We start from the raw sequence: 22,665 nt of genomic DNA, 5'->3' as shown, positions 1-22,665 counted from the left end.
TTTAAGTTCACATGTCAAAGTCAAGAAGAGCAAGAACTATTTCATGGATATAAAATTGCTGTCAGTAATAACACCTTAGTAAAAGTCAAAGAAGATATTCTCAGTTTATGAAGCCTCATTAACTACAGACCAAAAAAACTCAGCTACAATGTGAATTTCTTACATCAGTGATGTGACACAATCTGGTTCTGTGACACACAGACTTCTGGTTATTTTGTTCAACAGGAGTAGCAGCCCCTGGGCTGTGCCTAAACTGAACTGGGCAGAAATGCTCTGATAACAACATGGAGCTGCCTGGAAAAGGAGAAGACGTGGTCATTGAAGGTGACATTCCCACTTTTTTAGTCACTTCTGCTGTGATCAGAATTTGGTTTTTGTTGAGGTAGTGACTGATGAGCTAAAGCCACCCACGTGCACAGTCAGAGTTAACAAAATCCCGGGCACCACTTCAGACCTGGCAGTCTATAAACTGCAAACAACTGTAAACAAACCAGGGAGCTGCAAGATTGTTCCCCAATGTATCATTTTCCATGACAGATTTTAAAAAAGTCTTAAAGAACTTTCACCTTAACTACTGAGTCATTTACTTAGAAACTGGCTAAGCCATTCACCAGAGGGAGCTTAAACTGCAGCATCATGACTCAAATGAAGTAATCCAACTTCCATACAAATACCCCAAGAATTAATGGAACTAACTTAAAAGCTCTCCTCAGAATTATTCTGCATGAACTTCAGGAAGTTACAGAATTGTCTCCTAAAAACATGACACACAGCACTTGCATTGCACTTTCTTATCATTTATTGAGAGGTAATTTTTTTTTTAACAAAAAGTTCTACAAAAGACATCACCTTCATTTAAAAAATTGATATATGTTTCTTCTCAAATACATTACAGGCTACATTTTATAAAGAAAGAAACCTTTAATTAACATTAATTTAAAGAAAAACCTTTAATTAACAGTACAAATACAACAATCCACAGAGTTTCAAATACTGACCAACAAAACACACAGAGTGATTCAACTGCACTTTTGCAAATAGGTCAGCCTGTAGGTTGGGAAGTTATACATTAGGAGGAAAAACATTAAGAATTCTGAATCTGGAAACTGGAAGACATTTAGGAGCACATCACTTACTTGAGCTCTCCATCAACCTGTCTTACCATCCAATAAAACCTCTGTTAGCCAGAACTTCTCCTCCACTACAGCCCCATGCTTCAAAGAAAGAAGAATTAATGTGTTTAGAGACCTTGCCGAGAGTGGGGAGCAGGCCACACCTCAGGTCAAGTGCAGGGAACACACCAGGTGCCCTCAGGGAAGCCACCAGCTCTGCCAGGCAATCACACCCTGCTCTAACAGCAGCCAGATCAATACTCAAGTCAGCAACCTGTGCACTGATGTAAGCCAGAGTTCACTCAGCAGCTCCTGCTGAAGCAGGACCCCAGACTGTCCAGGCTCCCTGCAGAAGTGATTTATTGCTGAGCACATTGAGTTTCAGAACTTGCCTTAGAAGATACAAACAATGTGGAATGTTTTTTCTTCTGTGTTTTCTTCTCTGTTGAGATTTTAGTTTCTCTCTTATCTTCTTCTGTAGTTTCAAATCTGGATTCAGCTGTTAACCTATAGGCAAAGCAACCATTCTAAATACATATTTAGTTAATATAAACCAGGACTAAAATAAGAATTTTAGGCAAAATCAACAAGCCAGCTGGCAAACAAGATCATCCATACAGAAACAGAGCAAGCACAGTTTAAGAAGAAAATGAGACTAAACCAAAGCATTTTTATATCAATCCTAATTGCACTTCATCACACTTAAAGCCTTCCCCTGACACCTCAGCTGCTGAAATGTTTGGTAAGAAAGGTTATTGAATATGTGGAGTGGCTGAGATCAGCCTTCAGAAACACCAGTGACTGTGTCATGCACAGAAAGGAGATCCAGTCCCTAAAAGCACAACTTCAGGTGGAAAGTCTGAGCAATATCATATAAACAGGACGAAATCAAGCTTCTCGCTTCTACACCACCAAAAAAACTACCCTTAAAATAATATACTCCTTTCAACCTTGTTCTACACTACTATTGCCTTCAGCTTAGTGCTTCAATATCTTAAGTTGGGGGAAGATTTATTTTCAAGCTTTAAATTATATCATTTGTCTGCTGACAGGTTTTAATTCTGCTGTGAATGTAAATGGGGATAAAACTGTCTCATTGCTGTTAAAAAGATAATTCTGAAATCAAAACATCAGATTGTGTTCAAATGACTAAATCTTGTTTTTAACTTAATGAACATGCAAACATGCCATTAGAACAATTGATGAATTGTGGTATTTTACCCAACCAAATCACCCACAGCCCACTGACTGTTACACATGATTATTTTCACAAAGGAAGAAATTATGGAAAATGAAGTTCCAAATTAAACATCACTTTACATAACAACACAAACTCTACACTCGTTTATAAGCACATGCATTAAAGAAATTCTCTGGTGACCTTGTGGATTTTTAATGGTCTCAGAAGCCCTCAGTGAGCAACCCACACCATGGACAGCTGCTTTCAGTGATGTTTTCCCCAACACAAATAGCTGCTACTCAGTTGGGAGAGACTTATTTGCAACACAGAAAGGTGCAGCTGAACATGAGGCCTATGAAAGGAGCTGTAACAAAAAAAATTTGGGAAATTCAGCTACAGATTCAAACTGCTGTCAAACTATGGTGCATTGCATGTCATGTGCATGTTATTCCCTACAAGCACTGTCTCAAGAGGCTGAAGAAAAGCAGGCTCTGCTGTGTCTCCTCTAGGTCAGGGTTTGCTCCTCCGTGAGCTGTGCATTCAGCCCACACCTGTAACTGATGGCTGAGCACCTTCTGTCCATGGTCACCTTCATTGTGAGTTGGACAAATCACTCTGTGGTTAAAGGAATTACTCAAGGAAGACAAAAATAGTGCTCCCAGTAGCCATTATGTGGTTTGTACTCCCCCAGCAGTTGCAGCTGGGGATGGAGAGTTTCTGTCCATAAACCTGCTCCTATGGCAGATTCCCTTCATTTGTCCCTCCCACTCGTCTGCCTTAAACAAGCCCTGTCCAAGGCCACCAAAAATACTACTCTAGTGGCCAAAATTGCCAACTGAGTCCCTACAAATGACTTAAGTTGCAATGCAAGATGTAACCAAAAGTATGTTATCCTATTACTATCTGTTGAAACCAGGTAGGGAAGTTTTCTTTATCTCTTTCATGACCCATCCCTGTAACTGGGGGATCTCTTCTGTTAATGGGCCCTTGAGTCTCACTGGTGACTGATAAAATCCCATCATCCCACTGGGAGATGCTCCAGCCAGGGGGAGCAGCCAAGCATGTACACATGTACAACCTTGGAGACTCAGAACAGCACAGCAGCCTTTCTCCACTGAATTCCCAGAAGAGACAGACCACACCCATCTACACCACCAGACCTTCAGAGGAAACAATGTCCTTCTACAAGATCATGACTTCAACAGAACCACATCTGTCACTCCAGGACAACTGCAGCCACCTTTTAATTGGACTGCTACCAACACCCTGACCAACAGGGTGTCAGGTTGCATTCTGACTCTGTCAGTGGGCTGTTTTTTGTTGGTTTTCTTTTTTGTACAACTGCAATTTTTATTTTAATTATCCTAGTAAAGAACTGTTATACCTTTTCCCGTATCTTTGCCTGAAAGCCCCTTGATTTCAAGATTATAATAATTCAGGAAGGGGGGCTTTACATTTTTCCATTTCAAGGGAAGTTTCTGCCCTTCTTAGCAAACATCTATCTTTTCAAACCAAAACAATAAACAAGCAGAAAGAACTCAAACTACAAGAACAAATAAAAACCACAGCAATTTAAATTATGTCCCAAAGCAGCACAACTGGATTTATACAAAATATTGCCCTTTTATGATATTACATCATTCTCTCAGCATATAATGTAACAACTCTGGCAATCACATTCACCCTGTTCCTCTTGGTGAGGAGGATATAGAAGCCAGGACTGAGGGAGTGAAGCTGAGCCTGGGAAGAAGAGCTGGGGCAGATTTCTTTCTTTCTTACTGTACCCACTGTGGCAAGGAGTTAATCTTCCCCAAGTCTGGTTTGCCCATGACCAGGTGACCTCTGTCATGTTACCCACTTTTTCTATCCAGTGCTCTCATTTGCCCTATGGAAGAGAGGGAGGAGCAGCTGATGCAGCTGGCAGCAAACTGAGGCTCACCCCACAGCCCCCAGAGCACCCCTGAGAGCGCTGTCCTGGTCCTCAGGTGTCAACACAGGCAAGGGATCAGAAAGAACAGACAATGGTGAAACACTTCAAGCAAATGCTGCTGAAATTATGACATGATTCAAGCTTTGACTCTACAGACTCCAAAACTGAGATAGAACTGGGGCTCCTTCTACCTGTTTAAGGAAGATGAACTTGTTTCATCAGGTGGAGTTTTACTTCCCAAGGCTGAGGGCTGTACCTAAAACCCCAAAGAGTATTATTATTATTAGCTATCCAGATCTCCTGCTGAGCCAAATGGCCACAGGCAATTGGACAAAGCCCAAGTGAAGTAGATTTGGTGGATGTAATCCAAGTAAATAATTTAAAGGAGCAAATAAGCTCTTAGACATCCAAGCTCTTCTTTAGATCAAAAAGGCAAACAACCTAAAATCTCAATGCAAAATAAATTGTGCAGCAAGGACTAGAGTCTGCTATTTCAGTTTAAGAAGGGAAAAAAAAGCATTTCAATAGAGAAATGTGTATTTTTATTGACCAGTTAGTTGGCCAAACAAAAGGTATCCCTGCACATAATCCTTGCCTTGCCAGAATTCCAGTATGCATTGACAAGTGACAATCACCACTTGAATATTTAAACCTGTGGTCTCAATACTCTCATATCCTAAACTAATTTCAGTTTACACAAATTAAGCTTGTGCCACCACCTAATGAGCTACTCCAGTGCTGGCTGTAGCCCAAATCACCTCAGCAAGGAAGTCTCTTCACACAAGGGAGTTTGTCACCTCCACAAACACACAGAGATCACTCCTGACCACTTCCTCATCACCTACTGGGCTGAGATGACAAATTCCAAACACCACTTTCTAGAAATGAAGGTTGCAGCCCTTTCACAGCTGTGGCAGCTCTGTTCTCCTACAATTTATGGGCCAATAGCAGAGCTCCACTAATTACTGCACAAAAATTATTCCAGGCACAAAAACAACCCCCAGAGATCACAACAGCCTTTTCAGCTGCAGCGTCACATTTTAGTTAACACAAGGTGAAACACTAACAATTATCCACCTTTATTTTTTCCTCCCACAAACTCTCCCTTTTCAGATTCCCACTCCTGATCAATTTGCCAATATTTTCTGTGCCCAAAGTTCAGCCACATCCATCACAGAACAGCCTAGAGCTTCTTTCAGTGTTTAGAAATCCAGCTTCTCAAATACTCAGACTTTAACATGACTTCCTGTTTTATAGCACATCACAGCAGAACAGGGCTAAGTAAATCCTTAATGTTAGCTTAATATAACCACTTGGGGTTCTAGTAGTTCATTAATACAATCAGACACAAACAGAACTTTCTGCCTGGATTTGCCTTTTACAGGATCATGCTATCACCAAAAAAAGCTTAATAGCTTATATGGAGTTTTGTGGCAGCTCGTGTTTGTGTTTTTTATTTTTCAAATATTTTTCATGTTTTGTTCCTTAACTGAACCAACAGCAATGGGTACAAGATTAGAAACCTCCCTCTGAACTATGGTTTCATCTTCCTCTTCCACTTTTTCTACTCTCTCTGCTTTCCAGCATCAATGCCACAAATAACTTCCACTACTCACCCCCTCTTCAGTAGGTTTCCCCCTTCAGCTCCCATAAACTATTTCCAACAGTTTCCTGTAAGCATACATTGTATCTTCTTTTCCCAATTCAGAGGAAGTAAGTTAAACTTTTCATATCATGTTACATTCTGCCTGTTCCGTTATGTGTAGAGGACATTGTCAAAACCCAATACCATCACTAAATCATCCCAATCTTTCCACTTTCACCCACATCTGACCTTCCTGACCTTCCCTCCTCACTAACAATCCCACATTTTAACACAGCTGCTAAAACTGCTGTTTCTGCCATATTCTCTCCATAGTTTAAGAAGACTGCAGTGCTTGGCTACTTTAAGTCTGTTAATTGCATCCATGCAACCATGAGTAATTGATCTAAGAGCCAAAACATCAATCCAATTACTCCCAAATGCCATTGACTTTGGCTATTTCTTCTAGCAGATATTAGAAAGTTGCAAGCCCAAAACATCTGGACTATCCTAGACTTTTTTCTACCCCCAAACATTTGAATATGTGTTTACAAAGATTATGAACAGAATACAAGAAGCATTAGTTGAAAAAGTAGAAAATCAAAATCAGCATTGTTTTCACCAGGATAAAAAAGCTGAAGATAATGACTGTTGTCAGTTACTTTATCATCTAGCAAAAGGTAACTTCAATTCTCAGTTCAGGGGAAAAATTTCATCTTAATTTGGCAGTTGTGTTTCCAGCTATCATGCATCCAGACCATTCATTTCATTTGTCTGACAACACAGACAGCTAATTAATTCTGTTATCTTGCATAATGAAAGTTAACACAATTCAGGTGAAGAATTACTTAAATAATTTTTTAGGCTTTTAGCTAAATCTGGAAGTTGTGGGGGGCTGAACTTAGGTATGAAACTGGAGCATGATTCCAGCTGCCTTTATTACCCTGAGCTGTAACACAGCTGCGTGGCAGTTTTGAGGTGACCAAGAACACAAAATTTCTGATGCTGGTGCAAACCAAGTGAGCTGCCTGCACACTCTAAATGTCTTCAAGCAATGGGAAAGTTATTTCAGAGACTGTTTCAAGAGTCTTTTTTATTAGTCAGCATTTTAGTCCTCCTAAAAGGCAGTGAGAGGTTCAGCGTGGGCAGCCGGAGCTGAGGAATGACACTGCATGCAACACTGAGGAAATAGATAAAGAAGTGGAGAGCACAGTTCATGCAGCGAAAGAAAAGAGATGCAGGTCTGTGCTGATTGCCTTGAGCAGAGACAGAAGCTGACACTGACCTGGGGACAGCTGGAGCCAAGGAGCTGTTTCCACTTCTGCTATTCGAAGTCAAGGTGAGGTGATTCTCGTCTTGAATTTTAACTCTTTTTCTTTCTCTTTCAGGTTCAACAATGTTTCGTATTGCCTGGAGAGCTGTATGTAGTGGGGATGCTTGAAAAGGCTGTTTTTTTGGAGAAGCATCACTTTGCTCCAGGTTCTTGGCAGTCATCTTTTTCCCTTCCTTACTTGGCAATTGAGTGAGAGCAGCTTCTTTTACTGGAGTATTTTTGCTGTCTAAGTATTCACAAGTAGCATTCACTGGAATTCTTTCCCTCTTCTTTTTAATTTTAGGACCTTTAAGCAATTCTAAAGGAAAAAAAAAGAATATACTCTTTGTACAAAAGAGAAGCTGGAGATGACTTGTCCCCCAGCATGTTCATAATAAAACTAACATTTCACATGACTAAAGAGCTTGGAATCATTCTTAACAGATGATTTATATAATTTAAAGAATGTTTCTTCATATAATCTGATCATCCTAACAGAAGCTAGCTTGAAAAAGAGACAACAACTTTCTCCTCATCCACTCTGTCTTTTCACCAAGGCTTTAAATCAAATGCTCTGAACTGCAGACTGCTGAGGTAAGCTTCCACAAATAACATTATAAAGTTAAATCCTTTGGGTGTGGACAAAAACAACTTTCCTATCTGGTTCCCCACTCATGGAATCCCAGAATGGTTTGGGCAGGAAGGGACCTTAAAGGTCAACCTGGTTACACCCCCTGCCATGGGCAGGGACACCTTCCACTGTCCCAGGCTGCTCCAAGCCCTGTCCAACCTGGCCTTGGACACTTCCAGGGATGGAGCAGCCACAGCTTCTCTGGGCACTTGTGCCAGGGCCTCCCCACCCTTACAGGGAAGTTTCTTCCTAGTATCCCATCCAAACTTGCTCAGTTTAAATAGAATCCTCTTCCCTCACAGCTCCCTTGCTTTGCACATACTCAGGTATCAGCTGTTTGTCAGGTGGGTCTCTCTAGTCAAAATATAATCCATATTAACTTGAGCTACTAAACTGTTTTCCTGTAAATGCTTTGCACCTTATTCCAAAGCTCCTATCAGCTGCCTACTCCCAGAGAGCCAAGGCTTCTCATCACCACAAAAACACTGCTGCTATTATGGGAAACACCTGAGATTTGGTCCCACCCACTTGAGTATGGTTATCTCCCTGTTTTCTATAAAGCCCCTGAACACTGCAATTTTTAACTGAAAAACTACATTCTTTAGTCTCCTCCAGCCAGTGTTCACATATTCAAGTGAGGTCTTGAGCAAGGCAGGGCTTTTCTACCTCAGCTCAGCAGATTTTGGGTCAGGTTATTTCAGAAGGTCAGCTAGCCTTTAAGCATTAAATTCTGGAACTAAACCAATATCTTCCTGTTTTAATGTCATTCCATTTCTAAAGGCTGAGAAAATCAGAAATCTATATTTTCCCAGAGAGAAAAGAAATATTTACCTTCAGGTTCATATTTCATTTTCAGCTCATCCAGCATAACCCGCAGGTTCATATTCTCACTCTGACAAGCTTGCAAATGCCTCTCATTTGTGAAGAGTTTCCTTTCAAATTCCAGGACCCTTTGGCTCTCATACAGAGCTTTCATTCTCTGCAGGGATAGTTCATTTTTCAGTGTTTCAGTTTCCTTGCTGAGGTGGGAGGAGAATTATAAAATCAGTCAGACTTGGATTGGTTTGGGTTTTTCTTTCAGTAAAGCAACAACTAAGCACTCAACTTCACCTTAAATTGGTATTAATATATTAATAAGAAAAATCAAGCTTTTTTGTCCTATAAAACATTTTGAGTGTTATTATCTCACTTTTTATAAGAGAAATAAACATACATAGCCTAAAGACTAAGACTTTTCATACAGTTTCCTTACAGATCAACTTTTAATTGATTCAAGGTCTCAACAGCCCTGTATCTAGGAGTATGAACAACATTCCTGGAAGAAAGCAATAATCAAACAATATTTCTGCTGTTATCTTTTAAAACATAAATGAAACTACAAAAAAAAATTAAAAATACCCCAACTCAGTCCTATAATGAAGTCAGAAAATGCAACAAGAACAAAAGCCATCTGCACATGCAGTCAGTGCATACAAACAGTAAAAAAAAAGGGAGGATAAAAATCAAGTACCTAGAAGATAACCCTACCACAACCAGGGCCTCAGGCTGGAAGTACTTACTTTGAGTTATCAAGTTTAATTTGCAGTAAATCTGCATAGTAACCATTTTCAGAATCGCTTCCCTTCGCGCCATTGGCAGGTCTGGACTCCTCCATATTCTCATATAAACTCTGATAAAGAACAAGTGTCAGGTTGTCAAGCAGTGTCCTTGCAGAAGCACATTAGCTTAGTTCTTAGGAAACATTTTCCATGCATTTTGATGGAGAAGCCTCATCATAGAGGGATTTAAACACAGAAGATAAACCTCAGCTGCTGAGTACTTTCTCATTTGTTACAAATGTCAAATAGCACTAAAACTGACAGATCTCTCCCATTCACTGAAAAAAGGGAAAAAATGTGAGCTATCTCAACTCCAGAAGGTTTGCAAGCAGAACTGCAGAACACCTTTCTTGCTTTTTACTTGAAAACACAGGGTATTTAGTTAACCCACAGGGAATTTTTCTCAGCATTTACCTCTAGCCTTCAGCAGCTGACCCCAGAGGAATACCAGCCATGCTAACCAATAGTCAAAATCTCCAAATCAATTACATATTTCAGACAAGGAAATTGATTTGTAGTAAAGATGTTATAAATGAAGCAACAAATGACACTGTGGGTTTTGTTTGGTGTTTTTCTTGTCAACCAGAAGTATCCAAATTTAATCCTGTCCCAGAGACCTCCTAGGCCTCTGTCAGTCACTGCCCACAGACATTTTGATGGTTACTGGAATCAATCATTCGATTTTCCAACACTACTTATTTATGACCTAGAGATAGAAGTAAGTAGAGATCAAGCTTAAACATGACAAAATTGGTAAAACAATCAGACTTCCTCAATTACTGCTAAAATGGGTTAAGCCTGGCTTCGCACCACTTGGGTTAAATACAGAATAGAGGAGTCTATCCTGGAAAGCATAATCCTAATGCACAAGCTAATACACCTCATTTTGCATTCCAAAGCTCTGGTAAGAAAGGGCCAAACAAGTACAGAAACATGCAAGAATTAAGAAAGGCTCCAGGTTTTCACTCTGGAAACAAACACATCAGTAGCATTACACTGGTGTATACAGAAGTCCTGGAGTGTTTCTCACTTTTCAAAATTCTGACAAGATGTTTTCAAGGTGCATAAGAGGACTGCAAGAGCTGCTTAACAAGGATGATTAAGCAATTCAGTTTTGCTAGATAAGAGCATGCTTCAGCTGCAAAGTTAAGACACATCAAGAAAATAAATACCAGGAAATTCAATAGAGCTGAGACACTAAAAGCTAAAGCCTAAACATACACAGTAAAAGCACCAAATGACTACACTTTCCCAGTGAAAAATTGGATGTCACAGCTCAGTGAACTTTGACCAAGTAACTGAATTTAAAAGCTAGAATATAAAAGATACGAAGGTGCTTCACACAGGACAAAAAAATTGTTTCTTCAACCCAGGTGTTGGATGGGGTATAATTTTCTGCTTCTCTGCACTTGAGGAGTCTAATATTCTCCAGCTGTAGAATACAATTCAGATCAAATAAAGATATGAGTCAGCTTTTGGATCCCTTTTAAAACCTGAGCATGGACTTCAAACAGTTTTCATAATTCTTCTTGTTCTCATGTTTTCGCTTCCAATTAAAATTTTCTACTTAGTTAAAAATCACATACCTTAAATTTTTCTAGCTGCCTCACTTTCATAAGGAGATCTTCTATTTCACCATTCTTTTGCTCTAACATGGACTGTAAGCGTTCCAGCTGATCAAATTCTGCCTGGGAGCCTTTCAGCTGTAGCAGTGTAGCCATCTGCAGCTAGAAAAAAGGAAAAAAGAAAAAAACTATTTACAACAAGTACTGGGATTAGTGACTGAAAATCCAAGCCCTTTACACAAAACTGGGAACTTAAGCCTTGCAATTCTAAACCTGAATACAGAAGGGCACTGGATGCTTGAACTTGGTCTTCACAACACAATCCTAGCAATTATCACCACAGACACTCCAAGGCATGAGGACAGCTGAGATTTCACTGAGCGGTCCTGAGGTGTCCCACACATCTCTGTGTTGGCTAAGGAGCACATAAACACACTGCCAAGGACACACACAACATTCCACATTCACACTATCAGCACCAAGCCAGCCAGAACCCAGTGTGAGCCCAGGCTGATTTATCAGAGCTAAAATGCATCTTGAGAACTCACTTAGGAAAACTCACAAGTTTAACCCCTTGTTTTTTTCAGTTCTGTTTTTCAGATATAACACCACCATGTTTGCCTTCTACAACATTACCCCGAGAATTTCAGCTTTTTCTGCTTATCCTATGGAATACATCCTTTCAAGCAAAAGAACACCCTCTGTCATTAGAAAGGAGAAGTTATAAATATCTTACATTTACAGCAATATTTCTGTTGGTGTTAACATAATACTGAAGTACAAGACTCTTAATACATTGAGTTACAGGTGATAAATTAGACATTTAAACAACAGTAAATACAATAAATGAAAGACTTCACAAGGTGTTAGTGAAAACAAGCATTTGTATCAGTCTAGTCAGTAACACAGGGAGAAATCACAGGGAAAGGATCAAGTGAAAAAATTAGATTACAGAGAGAAAGCAAGAAGAGAATTTACCCTATAGAATCTCTTATGTCATGTCAAGGGTATTGATGATTCTGTGCACAAATTAGAGCTAATAAAAAGATTCAGTCATCTCCTCAGAGCTTCTACAGGATGTAAGGGAGACAAAATTTAGTCACTGGCTGACTAAAACTATCCTTACCATTCCCAAGCACAAGACACCCATCCTTTTTCCCCATTCCCTTAAAGCCCTCCTGCTAAATGTCAGAATTGCAAATTGCAGCTGATCTACATAACAGAGAACAGGAACTTAAACTGGAAAGGATGCTCTGGACTAGGAAAAATGCACTAGAGATGGTAAAGCTTTCCCAGGAGTGCTGTGTACATTCTGTTCAGGAGTCAGATCCTCAAAATTTACCAGTAAATACCACAAAGTGAGATCCTTCAACTAAAAATGCAGCAGCAGTTTCCTGTGGTAAGCAGCTTTGAGTGGAGAGATCAGCTAAACTCACACTGAGATTTAACTGGCAGCACCTCTGTGCAGCACAACACAGAGAGGATGCTAACAGGGACCTAAGACAGCAGCTTAAGCAAAAGAGCTGTCCTAACAATCTCCTACCCATCTCCAACACTGTCAGAAAAAATTTACAAAAATATTTCAAATAAAAGCATTACTACAGGGATACCAATTTGCCTCCATTTTTGGTACTTTTAGTGTTAGGTCTGTTTCTGACACCATTCAGTCAATATGACTGACTTACCCCCATACCACAAGGAGAAAATTTCCAAAGGAACTGATCCTACCCAATGACTTTCCTCACTCAAATCTTTGCTGTATTAGTAGGGCTTTTCTTATACTTTAAGAGCATTGTTTGAACTATTTTCAACCTACTCCACAAAATCTAGGTAATACAAATCTTTAGTGCAACTCATATTTATCACCCTTGATGTTTAAGTACTCTCCTCAAACTGCATGACCAAACAGTTGATCAAAATGAAAGGATCTACTTCAGGATTGGAAAAATCATGATACCAGCATGACAACAATTGACAGCTCTGCAGCATCCCCTTGACATTATCTTGTAAATCTGCTTCTGCTAACTAGTCCCCCACAATAATCCCAACAAGATCCCATCCTACAGCAGTGGAGGTTAACTTAAAGAGTTCTGAAAATTATGATTTATGTTTACATCAAAAATAGGGAAAAGCAAGAAGAAAAAATATGGACAAAGACAAGAAAGCAACACAGAGGTAGAAAAATCCAAACCCCTATAGTGTGATGGCAGTTAAAGCCTGTCCTTTTCTTTATGCTCATTCCTGACAACCACACTTAATGCACAAAGACTTGAACTATGTAGTATAAGAATTAGACAAGAAAAGAAAAAACAATTACCAAGACAAACTGAATGTTAGTTTGACAGACAGGAGTTGTGTTTTACTTTTATCCATTAAACAACTATGGCCAAAGAGAGCAAACATGGTGCCTTCACTGTAAGGTGGATGCTGATAGACTACAAGAGTCAAACAGCACAACATCATCTCACTTGTTTTTTCTCCCATTTCCCTCCCCCTAGACTACTGCCCCATATTTTAAAGATAACAAATCCCCTGGCCTTGTGCATTAAAGCTGTGCCTTATCAGACCCAAGGACACCCTGGAGTATTACAGGAATCATCCTACCTTCATTCTTTGCAATTGTTCTCTACTGAATGCATGCTGTTTTTGTAGGGACTGATATTTTACTTTCACACTGATCAGCTGTCGTTCCATTTCTGCCCTACGGTCCTCCACCTACAGAACATTGTGAACAATTATTACTGTGAAATCACAACACTTGCTGTCACTTGGATGATGAATTTGATAAGGACATGTTGCTTAGCAATTTGTGTTCAGTCTGTAAACACTGCTTTTCCAGCACCAGTACTTGAAAATACAGGCTACTGTCATTGCTCTGTGGTAGAAGTGAGTAGACAGTGCCACTGAAGTCCAGTCAGTGAAATGCAACAGATTTTTCATTTGTTCTTTTGATATCAAAATAAAGTAACATTTCATATGCTTCAGTGTTGCTGTAGAATAGTTTTGTCCACTGGTAACTAAACAAACAGTTCAAAAAAATCTGAACTTTTTTTCAACTTCACCCATCCCCTGGTTGCTGCCATGAAACACAATGCTCCCTATGCATTTACCTCTTACTCAAAAGCTAATGCCAAAACCCTCTAAAAAGCTCAAACATCCAGACATTTTCAGGAAGTTTGTAAGGCAGCTTTTATCAGTCTCTGTTAATATTTCACATACAGTCTTCTACATTAAAGATGGATTTATCAGCTGAACACAAAATCGAGGGCTGCAGACACAACCATCATGAACCCTCAGTCACAACTTTTGACTTGATAGTCAGATAACTTGAAGTGATTCCATTAAGTTTATTAACTCCTTATCTTATCTCCTCAGAGAGCCTGAAATGGTTTTCCACATGTCAGATCAACACTGAAGCCATATTTGAGGAATAGAGATACATGCTGGCCAGATCAGGTGCAGATACTCTCATATTTTCAACACAATATAAGAAAGAAAACTGGAAATACTTCTCAGGCATCTGTTGCATAGTTGTACCTCAGCAAAGAGAGAATTGCCTTTACTTGTAGGGTCCAAAGATTTTTGCACTGCGTGATCCAGCTGAACCTGAAGCTCCTGATTAGCCTCACGAGCTTTCTAGATTAAAGCAAAGAGGATATTGGTCATTTAAGTATCTGATGTACTGCACACATGAATTTAATCAGATAGCTTTAACTCTTTTTAATTTCCTATACTTTAGCAGAGATTATATTGTACTGAAGTCCTTAACTGTACATACAGTCCCAGTAACTAAGAGACAAATTAATTTCCTTTCACTAAAACACTTAATATTCCACTTGTTCTTCAGGACAAGAGCACAACTAAAAGCCTTTAAGGGTTAGCTTTGGTGTTTGTCAACTGGATTCATGATATTCAGACCACTTTCTCAGCTGTGTTCATCAGTCACAAATACTCTACTTCCCAGTACGAGATTCTCCATGATTTTCAGCAGGAATTTGAAATAAAAAGGAGAATTCTGGCAGTGATCTGTGAGAAGATCCCCAAGAAGCAGAACAGTGCCTTGCAAAGGCTCTCCTTTCACAGCCACCACAAAGCAAGGCCAACAGAGAGCTTTTACCACCAGGCAACACCAAACATGACCAACCAATATCCTTCTCTTTCCTCTCTCTCACAGCTCCTACTCCACCAAAAACCTGGCAACACAGAATGTGCAATTTGGGCATTATCTACCACTGTGAAGTAGAATTAAGAGAATACCTCTAATGCATTACAGTAAAAAACAAGTTCTTTTTCCCTCTCTTCTTTTTCCCCCTGCAGCCGCTCCAGCTGGTTACGTAAGTTATTGTTCACAAGCTCTAATTGTTCTTTACTGCACTGCAGTTCATTCAGCTTTTCTTCATCATTGGCCTAAACAAACAAAAAACAAGTATGAAATAAAAAATATTTGAAACAATTTGAAGACAAACAGACCTAGGTAAACCAAAGCCATTTGTTAGAAGTAATTAGTTTTAAGATAAAATGTTACCTTGAAGAATAGAGGGTATTAAAGCCTAGCTATTAAGGCTGCTACTTTTTGCTGTGCATATTGTCTGAATAAAAGTTAATCCTAATGTGGCACTGTAGACAACACACATAAAAATGAAATGAGCAAAAGGGCAGAATTTCATCTTCAACTAGGCTACACTGCAAATTCAGTACTACTCACACACCTTCTGACTCTGGAGTTCAGTGAGCTCTATCTGCAGGTTGAGCACTTCGGCAGACATGGTCTCATGGACACGCTCAGACATCATGTGCAGTTCTTCTGATTTGGCAGCAATTATTTCCTTCTGATGCTCCACTTTTTGTCTCAGCTGTTTCTCTGAGAGTCGGGTTTCATCCAGTTCTGCTTTCAAGTTCTCCAACTTAAAAACAGTTGACAACTAAGTAGTGTAATTTCATGGTAAATTCTTGAAAAGCACAATATTTCTGACTGTTCCAATTACAGAAAATGTCTTGGAATGACAAGAGTTGCTTTAAAAATAAGCACTGAAATTTAATGAAATTCATAAGTGACTACAGATATTTTTTTTAAAATCAACCAAACAAGCTACTATACATTGTAACTATTTATTTCCTTTGGTAATTAAGAGAGCAAAAGTTAAGCAAACAGTATCTAAAATGGTATTAAGATTCTTTTTGCTATATATTAGTAACCAAACCTTGTTTTTAAGGTCACTGATTTCTTGTCCATAGGCTCTGTCAAGCTGTTTTTTCTGATTATCCAGTTGCACATTTTGCTGTTGTTTAAGGGAATCACACTCAAAATTCAAGCTTTCCAACATTCGATTCTTGAGCTCAATTTCTCTCTGAAGAGTGTATTTCTCTTGCTCAAATTTCTGAAAGAAATGACACACTAATGAATCTAGATGTAATTGTACACTGTTCCCTAAGTATTTATGAAAAATGCTCAGAACCAAGATGGTTGTAGCTCATTTAGTCTTTTGTTCAGAGTGCCAATTAGAGAGTTGTAATACTCATGTTTAAAAAAAATAACTGTTCTAAAATGTTATGATTTATAAATGTTGTGATTATAATTTGATTGTGCAATATTTTCTTCTTCATGGAAACTCTATTTCTTTGCACCCAACATGAAAGGTATGGGTATCTTTTCTGCAAGTGTCATAAATTTAGCCAGTTTATATGCCCTTTCTACCACTACAGAACCCAATTATGTCAAAAATTACTACAGTACATCAAGCAGAGCAGCTGAGTTCACCAGTTCTTTTAAGACAGCCAAATTGTGTGTTTCATAATAAATCCCATCAATTCTTCCAGACTGAAGAATAATGTTTTAGACAGTTTCCAGCTATGATTGCATGTTGGCTAAATACAAACAGCAGCTTCATTTTACTCTTCCATTCAGCCAGCAATTAAGGAAAAGAAAAAGAGAATCTCAAAGGCAAAAAACAAAAATAAAGAAGGCAAAATAAAGAAGCCAAATTAATCTAAACATGCAAAATTTTTTTTTTCCTTTTCAAAATAACCTAACACTTGAGGCACAAAGCAGAATTAAATAAAAAACTAAATGCTCTCAGGTATCAGAGTGATCTCTGTGGCCTAGACACAGCTTATCAAGGACAGGCTTAGCTCTCAAATACCCAGGGCAGGTTTCACACAAAGATAAAGACTGGGCACAGGACGAGTTTGGGAGTGCAGTGCTCAGCCAAAGCCAAAAACAACAAAATCCCAGCAAGAACTTGCCTGCACCTGGTACAGAAGAGCAAACAGAGATTTCTGAGAGGCTTTTGTGCCTGCTGGTAGAACCAACACTCGTGTTCACAGTAACTGCCTTGGCTCTCAGGCTGCAAGGAGAAGAGCCAGAGAGAGATTCAAAAGCTCTGAAGAACTTGTTGGGTAAGAATAGCTCCCACACAAAATGTTATTCTTCTGCCCACAATTCCTACCCTCCACCCCTGGAAACTAAGTTACCAGCCAGGCTCAGAAGTTGGCTACAGCTTCTCACACAGGATCACAACCTACAGGAGCAGCTTGACAGCTGAGTAACTGCTCTTTCTGCTGGTCAGCAGGAAAGGATGATCCTGCCCTGGCTTCCCTAGAACTTGTGCCTCCAGCTGCCTCTCACACAAAGCTTACTAATGGAGAACTGACCAGAATAAAAAATTCTGTCCATTCTGAACAGCAGGGTGCTGCAACCCTCCAAGCTGCTACAAAACCTTTCAGCTCTATCCCAGGACAAGGGATGGATGCACAACCAGAAACAGGCTAAATAAAGACAAATAATTTATGTGAAACATGGCCTGTTTTGAACACAAACATGAACATTAAAGCCTTTATGAAAAGTAGAAGAGATTTTACAACTTAAATTTTCTCAAACAATTACTAAAAAGAAAACTGGTCAACTAAATAATACCTCTATAATTCAACATTATACTACTCCTTTTTCTGAGCTGCAAAGAAATGTGCTAATAAGTTCAGAACCCCTGGGTATTTGGAAAATTTAAACTTCACTACAGAAGAAATCAATTTTACAGTCTTGCTGCTAGCATTCTTCTCACAGCTTTTAAGTGATATAAAGCTGACTGGGAGAACATACAGGAATGAATTGCTAAGCAGAGGCAAAACACATGCTCTGAAGCAAATTTACTTTAGCATTTAGCATTCATTTCACATTAAAGGCAATTAGTCCTACATGATACTGAACACTTGATGCATAATTATCTATGAAACCCTGTCCCAGTTAGATACAATTATGCTCAATGTCTTCAAGCTGAGAAAAAAGCCCTCTCTATAACTACTTAGAGGTTTATTAAAATTAATCTAGATGCTAGAAGGCATGTAAAACACCTGTGCCTTTCAGAAAATAGTTGAAATAAAACAAAGTTCTGGTTTTGAACTTTGAGAAGAAAAGGCAGTCATCACCTCAGTTTTCTCAGTCAATTCAGAGCGTGTTTGATCCAGCTGATTTTGAATCTCACTTTGGGACTCCAGTAAATGCAAACCATATTGTGCTGCCTTTCTTCGCTCGTTCTCTGCCTCCTTTAGTTGCTGTTTAAGACTTAAAATGGTCTCTGCTTCCATTTTTCTCCCTTCTTTTATTCAACACTGCAAACAAAAATTATTAAAAAATATATTGCAGTAAAAATATTTTACAGGTAAGAGTAGTTATCTGAAAGAAGTAACTGGATTTCCTTTCTTAACAAGATAGAACAGTATATTTTTGCATTAATACAAGACACAAAAAAAGCTCACAACACAGACCTGTGAACAGTAAAAAAGCATTTATTTCTTCATAAACTTAGTTACTGCCTTATTCTTGATTATGGCTAACATGCAGCAAAAGCATTCCTGTGCACACTCCTGTGCCTGGTTTCTTTGTACATCACAACCAGAGTTAATTCAGGACAGAGCTCTCTTGCCAAGTACAAAACAATTAAATAACCTCAGAAAAACACTGCTATGCACTTGGCTGACACTATTTTTTCTTGGTTATAAACCAAGCCCCACCAAGTCCAGCATTTCTTGTGTACACAAATAACACTTAAGAATGGCGTAGGCAGCAGCCTTAGCAGGACAGTGTACTCCTAATAACATTATGTGGGATAGAGAAACAGATAAAAGGAAAGGAAGAGCCAAAAATAGAAGCCCTGATAAAATATATGGAGTTTAACACAGGGCTGTGTATTTATTTAAGTGCTTAATGAATTCTTTCAAAATTTTGTTGCTGCTGGCAACTTATTTATAAATACTCATCTCCTTGTCACATTTCAGAAAATTCATCCTTTTCTAACAGCAGAGTATAACAGAAGACAGAAGGTGAATTTTGCAAAAATGTTAGTTGAAGTAAATCCAAGAAACCAAATATTTAAAAAAAATAAAAAGCAAGTCAAATTAACACCATAAGCTGGTATGACTGCTTGCTCCCAAATCTGCTAAATCAGCCTGCTGCAAAAAAATCCTATTAAGACAGAAAATGCTAAGTAACTCAGGCTTTTAAACAACATATGCCAAGAGTGTTCTCAGAAAGTAGGAAATAACAGTGAGAGACAAACACACAAGAAAAATTAGTAGTTTATTTTTCAAAGTCAGGGCCCAAAACTTTTCTACAATTTCAGAAGTAAAGTAATTCTGTATTGAAGAACTAACTCTTGCTTTTTTTCTCACAGAGACAATTTATTGGTTGTCATTTCTTACTGGCACATACATCATTCTTATGAATGATATAATAAATTCACTTCTTTTTTTGCTAACTTTTATTCAACATGAATAACTCCTAGAAGAGTTACCCAGCTTCTCATAATAGAAAAGAATGTAATTAACAGGCAGAAGTAATTGTGTCAATACTGTGCCAATTTCTTTCTAAGGCACAAGACAGTAATGATCACATTCTGTTTTTTGCATTTTCTCCTCACTTGTTGCTATCCAGGTTTAACACATACAAAGAGACTTTATCCAGCCAGGCTTTGAAACTTCAGTTTTCACCTCTAACCACTGCAATGCCTGAAATACTTTTTACACCTATACTAAAATAAACTAGTAAAACACAGGAATTTTACATACCAATAATTGAGAATCATCAATATTACAGTAATGCAACAGGGACACTAGGCACAATTTAATAGTCAAGTGTTTAAGGCAAGGTGTAGCAATACAAGAACATAGGCAGCAACTTCTAGCATGCATTTCCATTAGTAAAGAGTATGAATGAATCATTGTTCACTTACACAAACAGAATTTTAGAAATAGCTTTATTTTCTGATCAGACAACAATATAGAGGCAACACAGCCATTTGGCAGCTCCTAGTTTACTAAATTAAATGAACAGCATGTTTAACTCACCTCCAGAAGACCATTGAAGTATTTCTTGACCTTATTTTTGCACTCCACCTTTGAAAGAAAAAAATGCAACAGTTGTTACTGCTGGATGAGTCTGAGCTGCCATCAGAGCACAGCCCTTCAGAACAGTCCCTTTCCAGAACAGGCTTAACCCTGCTGGCTGCCTCATGAACATGCAGATCACAAGCTAAACCCCCACATAAATGCAAATCTTATTCAAATCTCAGTCAGGCAGCTGTCAGACAGTTCAGAAACAGATCAGGCAATGCTGCCAAAGGATGGCTGCTCTGCAATTGGCCTCTGGGGCAGGTAAACAGGTTACAGGATCATCTTCCTCTGGTACACCTGCAATTTTTATGGTTTTTTTTTTTTTCGGACTCTCTCCTGCTTCTTCAATCTCTTGCAATTCTCTTCTAGTTTCACATCCAAGAACTTTGAGCTCCTAATAAATTATTTACTAGGCAACAAAAACCCCCAAACAACATCTTATGGACTTTTTTAAATTTTATAATTGAAGTAAAGAGGAAATGAGAAATAGCTTTCCTATTCACACATTCCTGCTGACTATTAGGGAACATAGCAAGTATACTTTTTGGAATACAGCCAACCTCAATGTTTCCTTGTCAATTCTGGATGAATCAAACAAGTCTAGGTAGTTTTGTTCATGAAGTTGTACACTGAAATAATTGCCAGTCATTTCATATTATACACGAGGGTAAGTAAATTGCTCTGAAAATGTTTTAAGATCAACTGAATGGGTAGCAAGGTGTGTAGGTAGGAGGGGGAAATAACAGACATCAGTCTTCATTTATTCTGCTGAGTTACAAGAGTTACTCACTTTTATCCAAATATCTTCAAACATTTAATGAGAAATCCTATGCTGAGAGCTGCACACCTCAATTATTCAACCACTCAAGTACCCCTTAATAAAAGTAATAGGGTAGGAGATAAAAGGCAGTCTCCTGGCAGGCCAGTTTTCTTCTCCCAGTCTAGCACAGTCCTGGTTAAACTCCTATTCCCCAGGAACACATATAACAGCTGTGTTCAGATCCTGTCAGAAGCACCTGTGCAGTTTCTGATCAGGAACACAATTATCAGGGTGGTTTCTCCCCCTCAGCCCAGGTATTCCCCCGACAGTTCCAGCCAGTTACTTACACAAGTCCATAGCTGCACCTACCACGTTGCACGCTCAGGCTGAAAGGTTTCCGGAGCTGATCACCTTCCACAAACAGGTTCCTGGGTGGGTCAGTACTGCAGAGAGCATACAAATATCACACTACAGCCTCACCGTTCAGCCAGCACAGAGCCCGGGCAGGCTCTGGCACGGCTGCGTGTCACCAGCGCCACGTCCCCGCTGTCCCCTCCCTCCGGGCCCGACCCGCTGCAGACCGGGCCGGTGACCGGGCCTGACCCCCCCACACCCGCTACGGCTCGAACGGGCCCCGAGGGCGGCGGGGACGGGCTCGCCCCGCTCCACCGGGGCTCGTGGAGCAGCAAACGGCCCCACCCGCTGCAGGGAGCGGCGGCCGGCGCTGGCAGCGGCTCCACCACGAGCAAACTCCGCTCGCTGCCCTCCCTCAACCCCCTGTCCCCGCTCTCCCCGCACCGGCCGCTGCCGCCGTTCAAACTCGGCTCCACGGCGCCGCCCAAGTCTCGCGAGATCCGGCCCGCCCGCCTCGCGCGCAGGGCGGGGCCGTGCGGGGCCCCGTGAGGGCGGGCGGTGCCCTGAGGGCGGGCGGTGCCCGACGCTCCCGGGGCGCTCCCGGTGACCCTGTCCCGGCGCTGCCGCGGGGTCGTGGCCTCCCCGTTTATTTGCATTAAATGCCGCAGCATTGTGTTGTCCCGGTTGTCCCGACCGCGGGGGCCAATTCGCACACCGAGGAGAGCGATTCCTGTGTTTTATTCCAGTTTGCCCGAAGTAGGGAGCGGGATGGTAACACGCGAAAGGCTGGCTCACCGATCAGCAAAACTTTACGCTATTTATGCATTACAGCAGAGGCACCAGCACGAATTCCGTAACTTTTCTATTAATGATTGCTCAAACTACTGTATGCTGTTACATCGTTTCTCATGCTGATCCGGCAGCTCCCCCTCCTGAGGGGATGTCACCTCCTGCTTACTCAGGCAAGCCTTTCCTTAATTTCTGTGCAGCTTCACAGTCCAAACTACTCGCAAGTGCTTGTAGCACAGCTGTCAATAACCTGTTTTTCTCCTTAACTTGCTCTAGTTTCTACTCATCCTCACTTCCGTACCAGGGAGCATCCCCAAGGAGGGATTTTATAGTGCTAAAGTGTCCACTATTCACAGATTTCCTAAGGTATCAAAGATCTGAGTGATATTCACAAAGAAGTCCAAAATCCATCGGCAGGAGTGTTTCACCATGTCTGTTTGGAAACCCAAGCACAAGTGTCCATGTACT

The 22,665-nt window shown here is 40.0% G+C and overlaps 1 protein-coding gene across 20 annotated transcripts; it reads right to left on the bottom strand.

Annotated features, from left to right (window-relative positions):
• Window positions 1-781: 781 nt before the first annotated feature.
• Window positions 782-22,019, bottom strand: SPDL1 (spindle apparatus coiled-coil protein 1). 20 transcript variants are annotated; one of them, XM_086851348.1, is made up of 14 exons: window positions 21,853-22,019; window positions 21,424-21,497; window positions 20,250-20,297; window positions 18,333-18,515; window positions 16,112-16,288; window positions 15,620-15,814; window positions 15,168-15,317; window positions 14,448-14,546; window positions 13,515-13,625; window positions 10,932-11,072; window positions 9,307-9,416; window positions 8,579-8,766; window positions 7,090-7,435; window positions 782-1,619 (listed from the first exon to the last, which is right to left on the bottom strand). In XM_086851348.1, the coding sequence occupies exons 4-14, from the start codon at window positions 18,489-18,491 to the stop codon at window positions 1,472-1,474; spliced, it is 1,824 nt and encodes a 607-aa protein (XP_086707474.1). In that variant the 5' UTR covers window positions 18,492-18,515; window positions 20,250-20,297; window positions 21,424-21,497; window positions 21,853-22,019; the 3' UTR covers window positions 782-1,471. The 20 variants fall into 20 exon arrangements, with proteins under 20 accessions (XP_086707474.1, XP_086707475.1, XP_086707478.1 ...); XM_086851349.1 differs by having other exon boundaries at window positions 21,402-21,497; window positions 21,853-21,993; XM_086851352.1 differs by having other exon boundaries at window positions 21,754-21,857.
• Between the last annotated feature and the right edge of the window lie 646 nt (window positions 22,020-22,665).

This window comes from Cyanistes caeruleus, chromosome 15 (genome assembly GCF_971803275.1).
Source record: "Cyanistes caeruleus chromosome 15, bCyaCae1.hap1.1, whole genome shotgun sequence".
Classification (NCBI taxonomy): domain Eukaryota; kingdom Metazoa; phylum Chordata; class Aves; order Passeriformes; family Paridae; genus Cyanistes; species Cyanistes caeruleus.
This window is presented reverse-complemented; position numbering and strand designations above follow the sequence as displayed.